The 10,957-nt window shown below is 48.2% G+C and overlaps 1 protein-coding gene across 1 annotated transcript; it reads left to right on the forward strand.

Annotated features, from left to right (window-relative positions):
• Positions 1-3,071: 3,071 nt before the first annotated feature.
• Positions 3,072-8,219, forward strand: LOC144482759 (uncharacterized). The gene is made up of 2 exons (XM_078201598.1): positions 3,072-3,172; positions 6,690-8,219. The coding sequence occupies exon 2, from the start codon at positions 7,041-7,043 to the stop codon at positions 7,545-7,547; it is 507 nt and encodes a 168-aa protein (XP_078057724.1). The 5' UTR covers positions 3,072-3,172; positions 6,690-7,040; the 3' UTR covers positions 7,548-8,219.
• Positions 8,220-10,957: the final 2,738 nt, after the last annotated feature.

The following is a 10,957-nucleotide window of genomic DNA, read 5'->3' on the forward strand; positions in this document are numbered from 1 at the left end:
CTACAATTTTCGAGATTGATTTCTTTGCTCTCACATATTTTCTCAGTTCATAAATTCCATCACGACCTTTAAACACACCGATGGTCTCCACTTTAAATACTTCCCTCAGTCTTACCAACATATAGCAATTGGATTGCTGCTATTACAGGAATCCATTCTGAAATTCTGTAAATCTGATTCCCACCAAACACCAACCCATATCCCCATCTGAGTTCCAGATTTTAATGAGATTTCTCAAAACACAGGCAGCCTGGCAGCACAGTGGTTAGCATTGCTGCCTCACAGCGCCAGGAACCTAGGTTCAATTCGTGCCTCAGCTGACTGTGTGGAGTCTGCACATTTTCCCTGTGCCTCTTTTAGGGCAAACCAAATAAACAAACTCAAATTAACTCAGGGACAAAGTAAAAGGGGCAGCTCCCCAAAAGGAGGGGGAACAGCCCGAACAGAAACAAAGTGCAAAGGAAACTTAAAACATCAAATCAAAATGTGATTATCGGGGTCTATAATGCACCCCAGCTCCTGCGGTGCCCAATGGCCGCGGAAGGCGTCAACTGCGCCCGTGGACACCGCATGCTCCCTCTCCAGGGACATCCGGCCACGAACGTACCCGCGGTAGAGGGGCAGACAGTCAGGATGGACGGTCCCCTCGATCGCCTGCTGCCTGGACCTGTTAATGGCGCCTTTCACCAGGCCCAGGAGCAGGTTCACGAAGAGGTCGCCATCCCGACCCTCCCCTCTCCGCACCGGGTGTCCGTAGATCAGGAACATGGGACTGAAGTGCAAACAAAACATAAATAAAAGATTCTTCAGGAAAACAAAAAGGGAGTGCAGCCTAAGACACAAAACGTAGACGTGGTCCACGGACTCCACAAGGCCACAGAAAGGGCAAACTTGAGAGCCCGTGAAACGTACGGTTGTGTGGAACTGCTGCATGCATCACCCTCCATCCCAGGTCCCCAAGATAATTGAGGGAGATCCCTCCGTAGAGGTACCTCCACTGGGGATCTTGGCCGCCCGGCGGCAAGGCCCGCCAAGGTGTATCCGGGCGACAGGCGAGGAGGCGGTAGTGGAAGGTGTGCAGCAGCAGCCCGCACAGGAAATGCCTCCGCGCAGTGGAAAAAGGCACGGAGGACATTTCCGTGATGCGGCACATCCTGTTCCGGGAGGGGGGGCATAGGCTTTGGGCCAATGTGGAATTCTGTCTGAACAGGGGAATGCTCAGGCGGGATCCCACCACACGCCTGCGCCGCCTCGAGACCATGTGCACATTCGGGGCCGAGCACAACCGTCCTAAGATCTTGGATGGCTTTGGCCGTGTGCCAAATGGGCACCCCCGCACACTCAGCCAGCATGTGGGGGTTCATCCAGCCTGCTCCTCTGCCATCCAGCACATCCCCGATCCTGGTCCCTCCGGCGTCCACAGCCCTCCTCTCTGCCAGCCACCTGAAGTTATACAGCTGGAGGAGCGGATTCCTGAGCAGCGGCTCTCGCACGACAGCCGCTACTCCCGACGGGGGAGAGCTGTGTCACGAGGCAAGCGTGTTCCAGACAGTGAGGAGGTCCTAGTAAAAGACAGGCAACTCCTGCAGGGCGGTCGAAACGTCCCAGATTTATATGCAGGAGCTGCACGTCATAATTCAGGCCGTGCAACTGATGGAAGAAATACGTCGCCATGGCACACCATCGTGAAGAAGACTCAACGTAAAGGTACCTCTGCAGGGTCTGAAGGCGGAAGGTCGCCACCTGTGTGACTGCCCTCCGCAAGCGGGAGATGCAGAACTGCGGCAGAGATCCAGTGCAGTCGGTTGTCCCAGAAGAACCGCAGGAGGGTTTTCTGGAGATTGGTGACAAAGCCAGGGGGAGGGGTCAAAGGGACCAGCCGGTATCACAGCATGGAGGCGAGCAACTGGTTTATGACGAGAACTCGCGCCCCGGAGGACAGCACTCGGAGCAGTCCTGTCCAGCGATTCAGGTGGGCGGAGACCTTGGCCTCCAGCTCCCGCCAGTTCATCGGCCAGGATTCTTTGGCGGGGCAGAGATGGGCCCCCAAGCAGAGGCGGTTGGTCCTGCTACAGGTGAAAGGCCTGAGCTCCTCCGGAAGGGGGTCCATCTCCCATGGACCGACCTACATTCTCCCTGTATCTGTGTGGGTTACCTCCAGGTACTCTTGTTTCCTCCCACACTCCAAAAATGTGCAGATTAGATTGATTGGCCATGCTAAATTGGCCCTTAGTGTCGGGGATTAGCAGGATATCTACATGGGTGGACTGGGTGGGATCACTGTTGGTATAAACTCAATGGCCTCCTGCACTGTAGGGATTCTAAACCGTCTGTACTATCATTACATTAGATCCAATACTGTATTCACTAACACACTGCAGCTTGACTCTTATTATTGGAACAAACACTGTGTTTGTCACACTCAGAGTCAGTCAATCCAAAGTAAATCAAGCCAATCCATGATGAAGGGTCATCCAGACTTGAAGAGTTGTCTGGAATCCCTCTCCACAGTTGCTGTCAGACCTGCTGAGGTTTTGCAGCATTTTCTGATTTGAAGTCAGTGCTTTGCTGTGTTGTCTCTGTGCTCCATCTCCACTCTGATTGTATTGGAGCCTGTGTGTGTCATTGTCACACTCAGAGTAAGTCAGTGCTTTGCTGTGTTGTCTCTGTGCTCCATCCCCACTCTGATTGTATTGGAGCCTGTGTGTGTCATTGTTACACTCAGAGTAAGTCAGTGCTTTGCTGTGTTGTCTCTGTGCTCCATCCCCACTCTGATTGTATTGGAGCCTGTGTGTGTCATTGTTACACTCAGAGTAAGTCAGTGCTTTGCTGTGTTGTCTCTGTGCTCCATCCCCACTCTGATTGTATTGGAGCCTGTGTGTGTCATTGTTACACTGAGACTCTGTCACTGTGATTATTGGACAAACAGCAAGTCACCGTCACAATGCCCGGCTGATTGACGGCAGCGCGGACCAATGGGAAGAGGGGGCAGTGCTGGAGGACCGATCTGGAGCGGTCGGTCCTCCAACCAATAGGAGCGAACGAGGGGCGGGGCCGACTTTAACTCGAGCATGCGCAGTGTGAGTAATGGCGATGGAAAACGGCGTTTGTTTTGGGCTCGGAAATCTGTTAGAGGTGATTGGCGGTACGGAGAGAGCAATGGATCGCCCGGGTGGGTGGAAACGCTGCGTAAGCATGTTGTGTAAACCGTAAACCGCGGAAGAGAACTTCCCGGACCCAGTTTGTACCGAGCAGGGCTGCAGCTCCTCATGTTCGTCGGGTTAACGTTTGCCACCTTTATTGGGGGCAATATGCAGCAGTGCGCATGTGCAAGTTTGTAGAGGGCAATGTTGTCAATGAGTGGGAGGAGCTTGTTCCCCATTGTTCAGAATAGAGACAACTTGTCCATCAAACTGCATCAACCCTTTGAGTCCCAATGTCTTATTGATGAGACAGAGCGGTGACAGAGAAGGAAAAAGAAAGGGAAATAAAAACAGAAAATGCTGGAAAATCTCTGCAGATCTGATAGCATAGAACATTACAGCGCAGTACAGGCCCTTCAGCCCTCAATGTTGCGCCGGCCTGTGAAACCAATCCAAAGCCCATCTAACCTACACTATTCCAATATCATCCATATGTTTATCCAATGACCATTTAAATGCCCTTAATGTTGGTGAGTCCACTACTGCTGTAGACAGGGCATTCCACGCCCTTACTACTCTCTGAGTGAAGAACCTACCTCTGACATCTGTCCTATATCTATCACCCCTCAATTTAAAGCTATGACCCCTCGTGCTAGATATCACCATCCGAGGAAAAAGGCTCTCACTGTCCACCCTATCTAATCCTCTGATCATCTTGTACGCTTCTATTAAGTCACCTCTTAACCTTCTTCTCTCTAACGAAAAATTACACTGTAGATAAGTAAGCCCCACCAACTTTCCCAGAAGACTAAGGAAATTTGGCATGTCCGCTACGACTCTCACCAACCTTTACGGCTCCCGGGTCAAGGTCAGGGTAGGAGGATAAACATTCTCTCCACCTCCGTGTCTTTTTCTACCGCGCGGAGGCGTCTCCTGTGCGGGTTGCTGCTGCACACCCTCCACTACCACCTCCTCGCCTGTCGCCCAGATACACCTTGGCAGGCCTTGTTTCCGTAGAGGTCCCTCTACGGAGGGATTGCCCCAATTACATCGGGGACCTGGGGTGAAGGGTGATGCATGCAGCAGTTCCGCACAACCGTAGGATTCACTGGTTCACGGGCTATGAAGCTTGCCCCTTCTGTGGCCTTGTGGAGTCCGTGGACCATGTCTATGTTTTGTGTCTTAGGTTGCACTCTCTTTTTGTTGGGGTCAGGATGGCGACCTCCTCGTGAACCTGCTCCTGGGATTGGCGAAACGCGCCATTTACATGTCCAGGCACGGGGCGATCGAGGGGGCCGTCCATCCTGACTGTTTTCCCCTCTACCGCAGCTACGTTCGCGGCCGGGTGTCCCTGGAGAGGGAGCATGCGGTGTCCACGGGCGCGATTGACGCCTTCCGTGCCCGTTGGGCACTGCAGGGGTTGGGGTGCGTTATTGACCCTAATAATCACATTTTAATTTGATGTTTTTAAGGTTCCTTTGTACTTTGATTTTTGTTCGGGCTGTTCCTCCTCCTTTTGGGGAGCTGCCCCTTTTACTTTGTCCTGATTTAACTTGAGTTTGTTTATTTGTTTTGACCTAAAAGAGGGCAACATCTGTGAGTAAAACACTTTCTTTTCTCCCCCTTTCCATTTCTTTTCTCATTCTGGGGGAAATTGGGGACTTGCAGCAACTGAAGGGAAAGGAAGTGAATCCAGGGAGGCTGCAGACTCTGGAAAGGTTGGCCCAGGTCTCTCTCTCTCTCTTGAAGACATTGATATAGAAACATAGAAGGTAGAAGCAGGAGGAGGCCATTTGGCCCTTCGAGCCTGCTCCGCCATTCATTACAACCATGGCTGATCATCCAACTCAATAGCCTAATCCTGCTTTTTCCCCATAACCTGTGATCCCATTTGCCCCAAGTGCTATATCCAGCCGCCTCTTGAATACATTCAATGTTTTGGCATCAACTACTTCCTGTGGTAATAAATTCCACAGGGTGACCTCTCTTTGGGTGAAGAAATGTCTCCTCACCTCCGTCCTAAATAGTCTCCCCTGAATCCTCAGACTGTGACCCCCGGTTCTGGACTCCATCGGGAACATCCTCCCTGCATCTACCCTGTCTCGACCTGTTAGAATTTTATAAGTCTCTATGAGATTCCCCCTCATTCATATGAACTCCAACAAAAACAATCCGAACCTAGTCAATCACTCCTCCTACATCAGTCCTGTGATTCCCTGAATCAGCCTGGTGAACATCCTTTGCTCCCTCAGCTTGACACATTTATTTGTCTGGCGAAAAAGATGGTCTTTTTCATCATGTTCATAATTAAAGGGCAGCTTTCCCCAGGAGATGGCTGACATTTAAGTGGTACAGTACATTAATATAGGACAGAGATATGTCTACCCAGATTAGATATATTATTTATGTTTCTGTAAAAAAATACATTCATTATTATTTCTTGCGTTGTAATATAAGGCTGTAGCGATGTTATACATGTCCAGTCATAAAATGATTACAGCACAGAAGGAATCCATTTGGCAACTCGAGTCCATGCTGACTCTCTGTATAACATTCCAGTCCCATTCCCACTCTATATCCCCGTTCTCCTGAAAGTTTATTTCCTTCAAGTGCCCATCCACTTTCATTTGTAAATAGAATCCATAGATATGGATGGAGATTTACAACTTTTTGGGAATGAAATAGGAAAGAATGTTCCATAGAAACTAGAATTGTCTGCTCTGAATTTCTATCCTATTCTGACTGTGATGACTTTTGCAAACTCATTTCACAGGATATTGAACGAGGAATCGCAGGCAAAAATCTCAACCGTCACATCTAGACAGAGTCATATTCGTTGGGATCTGAATATCTTGTAATATGGAACTGTAGCTACGTTATATATTTCCAGACATCCCTTCCCTCAGAGGGTTGTGAGGTTTTGGATTTCTCTTCCACAGGGACCAGTGGAGGCTGAGGATCATTGAATATATTCCAGTTAGACAGATCTTTGACTGACAAGGGTGTCAAGAGTTATGGGGAACAGACAAGAAGATGGAGCAAAAGCTAAGATGTGAGGGGATTTCTTCACTCAAGGATGTGGTGAAGATTTGGAATTCTCAACCCCTGAGGACAGTGAAGCCTCAGTCATCAACTACTTTCAAGAGAGAGATTGATTGGTTTCTGGATATTGAGGAGATCAAGGGATATGGGTTTAGTGTGGGGAGAATGATGCTGAGGTAGATGAACGAATTATCTCATTGAATAGTTTAAAAGGCTCGATGAGCCAAATGGCCGACTGCAGCTCCTATTTGTTATGGTCTCAGTGTCCAGGACAGGAAGCAGTGAGCATGGATCTGTCAATCAGCCTCAATCAGCACCTTCAGGAGAATTGGGAGGGTGAATATTAGATACAGCAGAGTGAGAATGGAGGGAGAGTGTGTGGGATGGAGATTTACAGCTTTTTGGGACTGAAATAGGAAAGAATGTTCCATAGAAACTAGAATTGTCTGTTCTGAATTTCTATCCTGTACTGACACTGATGACTTTTATAAACTTGTTTTACAGGATATTGAAAGAGGAATCACAGGCCGAAATCTCAAACGTCACGTCTAGACGTGACAGAGTCATATTCCATGGGAGCTGAATATCATCGGACTTTGAATCTCGAAGGAGAAATGATTGTCCGGTCTGTTGAATTGAAAAGATTTCAAACATCAGTGTGACTGGAAAAGCACCAACACACTGCCACACTCGAGTGAGTGTGTTCCAGTGCACTGACTAAAGAGCTTTAACCAGTCACACAGCCTGAATAAATATCACACCATTCACAGCAGGGAGAGTCTGTACACGTGTTCTGTGTGTGGACGAGGCTTCAACTGATTGTCCACCCAAGGGAGAGGCAAGGACACCTGCACCATGGAGAAACCATGGAAATGTGGGGACTGTGGGAAGAGATACAGAGCCCCCTCTCTGCTGGAAGCTCATCGGCGCAGCCACACTGGGGAGAGGCCATTCACCTGCTCTCAGTGTGGGGAGGGATTCACTCACTCATCCAACATGAAGAGACACCAGCGAGTTCACACTGGGGAGAGACCATTCACCTGCTCTCAGTGTGGGAAGGGATTCGCTTGTTCATCCACCCTGCGGAAACACCAACGAGTTCACACTGGGGAGAGGCCCTTTACCTGCTCTCGATGTGGGGAGGGATTCACTCAGTCATCCCACCTGCAGAGACACCAGCGATTTCATACTGGGGAGAGGCCATTCACCTGCTCTCAGTGTGGGAAGGGATTCTGTGATTCATCCAGCCTGCTGACACACCAGCGAATTCACATTGGGGAGAGGCCGTTCACGTGCTCTGTGTGTGAGAAGAGATTCAGTCTTTTATCCCAGCTGCTGAGACACCAACGGGTTCACGAGTGATTCCAGGGGTTGGATTCTGCTGTTATTGTTTCTGCTCTCAGTTACATCCAGGACTGCATTTTGTTCATTCTCACAGTTGGTCAATGGGGAGGGTCAGAGGGTTTCTTTCTGCTGGACTGGCCGGTCTCACAACATTGCCTCCTGTGGGCTGATGCTCTTTGAGTCTTGTTGCGAATACATGGTTTCAAATTTCACACGGATCACAGAGTGACAGGGTGTTAGGAAGTTAAGAGTCACTATTTCTGTTTGAAACCCCCCAAATGCCCATCCAATTCCCTTTGTAATTGTTTATTGATTCCACTTCCTCCACCCTCGTAGGCAGCGAGTTCCAGGTCATTACCATTCGCTGCATCAAAATATTCTTCCTCACTTCCCCCCCTGCATCTCTGACCCAAAACCATAAATCTGCACCCCCCTCGTCCTTGTCCCATCAGCTAATGGGAACAGCTTTTCTTTGTCCACCTTATGTAAGCCAGTCAGAATCTTGTCCACCTCTATCAAATCTCCCTTCAACATGCTTTGCTCCAAGGGGAACAACCCCAGCCTGACATCGACAATGAAGGACAAACTAACATAATATGTTAATACCTGAAATCAAATGGGAATGTTTAATTTCTGTTTTAAGTTATTGTGAATATATTGTCCTGGACAATAAAGGAATTGGAATAACTCAACTTGGGTGTGGTAGAATGGAATATATCAATCTGGTATCCACCAACAGTTAGTGAAAGTCTGGAATGTGTAGCTGGAAATCCCTCCCTAACAGCACTGTGGGTGTACCTACACCTCAGGCATTGTAGCAGTTCAGGAAGGCAGTGTTGGGGTTGACCACGGCCGAGGCAGCTACATACAGCCACATATTCTGTTATAATTGAAGGACTGTAGATTGAATGTAAGGCATTATGGGACTGGATTATCTTGACCACATTCCTGTGACTGCTCAGTTTCTGCAATCACGGACCATTAAAGCTGCTTAGCAGGGCCCCAACAGAGGACCTGGTGAGAATATTTACTCAGAATGAGTTAGAATTAACTGGGGCAGCACGGTGGCACAGTCGTTACCAGTGCTGCATCACAGCGCCAGGGGCCCGGGTTCGATTTCTAGCTTAGATCACTGTGTGGAGTTTGCACGTTCTCCCCATGTCTGTGTAGGTTTCCTCCGGGTGCTCCGGTTTCCTCCCACAGTCCAAAGAAGTGCAGGTTAAGTGCATTGGGCATGCTAAGTTGCCTCTTAGTGTCAGGGGGACTAGCTGGGGTAAATGCATGGGGTTATGGAGATAGGGTCGGTGGGATTGTGGTTGGTGCAGACTTGATGGGCCGAATGGCCTACTTCTGCACTATAGAGATTCAATAAGATTATTGCAGGACCGGCTGGTGTTCAGTGGCTGAGAAACCTGGAATCTGTGAAAAAGGGGTCTGACGAATCAACAAACGGGGGGAGGTTAAGACGTTAAGAAGCGTTTTCAGGTGTGTTTAAATTATTTTATCATAAATGTGTGATAAGAACTGTGAGGGACTTGTGACCTGATAGTCGGTGAAGTGACGGTACACTCCAAGTAGCACTGGACTGAAAAGCAGATCTCTGAGAGTAGATTCTAATGGTTATAATCTTACCCAAGCATGGCCAGTGAAAAATCAGAGCTCAAGTGGGGACTGGACAGGTCTCTTACCTGCCATTTGGAAACTAAGAACAAGAAACTTATCAATTAAAATTATGAGAGAATAGAGCCAATCTTTCGAGTCTGGATGACACTTCATAAAAGCTCTTATAAAGGGTCATCCAGACTCGAAACATTGACTCTATTCTCTCTCCACAGATACTGCCAGACCTGCTGAGATTTTCCAGCATTTTCTGTTATTTTTAAGATTCCAGTATCTGCAGTATTTTATGATAAAATGATTAGTTCTGATTGGAATCCCCACGACCCTCCCGCAAAACAGAGGGAGTGGTGGCAGAAGGAGAAAAAGGATAAGGATGATAAAGTCTGGGTTCTGATTCTCCGAGCCCATGTCGAATAAACAAAATAGGTGGATCAGTTTATAAAGAACAGAAGTTACCATCCCTGACAAAAACTGATCAAATTAAAGTAAATAGGTTGAGGAATATAACAAAAAAAATTAATAGATGAAGTTTAAAATCATTTGTTTTGTTTTAAACTTGTGTAAAGTGATGTAATTGTGTGCCAAGTTTTTGCTGCTCACTTCCCACCCCTTTAGGTTCTGTAGAAAAGTTCACCCTTTCAGCAGACAGTTCATTTGTTTTTAAATCGGAATCATAGAATCTGAATAATATAATCATAATAATATAATATATCATATAAACAAGACCGGAATATTATTGACCTTTGACTCTAGAAGGAGAAATGTTTCCATGTTCTTTCTGCTTCAAAAGATTTTAAACATCAGTGTGGCTGGAAAAACCCCGAGACACAAACACCCCCTCGAGTGAGAGTGTTCCAGTGCACTGAGTGTGGAAAGAGCTTTCACCAGTTACACAGCCTGAAAAAATATAACAGCATTCACAGCGGGAGAGACTGTTCTGTGTGAGATTTAACTGATTGTTTAACTTGTAGAGTCACAAGGACACCCGCACCATGGAGAAACTGTGGGGACTATGGGAAGGGATTCAAAGTCCCATCTGATCTGGAAACTCATCGACGCAGTCACACTGGGGAGAGACTGTTCACCTGCTATGTGTGTGCGAAGGGATTCAGTCACTCATCCATCCTGCAGAGACACCAGCGAGTTCACACCGGGGAGAAACCAGGTTAGGTGGATTGGCCACGCTAAATTGCACCTTAGTGTCAGGGGGACCAGCTAAGGTAAATGCATGGGGTTATGGGGATAGGGCCTGGGTGGGATTGTGGTCTGTGCAGAGTCAATGGGCCGAATGGCCTCCTTCTGCACCGTCGGGGTTCTATGATTCCTAACACCCGGTCACTCTGTGATCCTTGTGAAATTTAAAACCAGGTATTCGCAACCTGCTCGCAGTGTGGGAAGGGATTCACTCAGTTATCCAACCTGCGGACACACCAGCGAGTTCACACTGGGGAGAGGCCCTTTACCTGCTCTCAGTGTGGGAAGGGATTCAGAGCTTCATTTGCCCTGCTGAGACACCAACGCGTTCATGAGTGATATTCGGGGTTGGATTCTGCTGTTATTGTTTCTGCTCTCAATTACATCCAGGACTGCGTTTTGTTCATTCTCACAGTTGGTCAATGGGGAGGGTCGGAGGGTTTCTTTTTGCTGGACTGGCCGGTCTCATGACTTTGCCTCCAGTGGACTGATACCCTCTGAGTCTTGTTGCGAATACCTGGTTTTAAATTTCACACGGGTCACAGAGTGACAGGGTGTTAGGAATCATAGAATCCCGACGGTGCAGAAGGAGGCCATTTGGCCCATTGACTGCA

This window comes from Mustelus asterias, unplaced genomic scaffold (genome assembly GCF_964213995.1).
Source record: "Mustelus asterias unplaced genomic scaffold, sMusAst1.hap1.1 HAP1_SCAFFOLD_42, whole genome shotgun sequence".
NCBI lineage: Eukaryota > Metazoa > Chordata > Chondrichthyes > Carcharhiniformes > Triakidae > Mustelus > Mustelus asterias.

Coding starts and splice junctions, on each gene's coding strand:
- LOC144482759 (XM_078201598.1), top strand. CDS start 7,041: ATGGAGAAACCATGGAAATGTGGGGACTGTGGGAAGAGATACAGAGCC.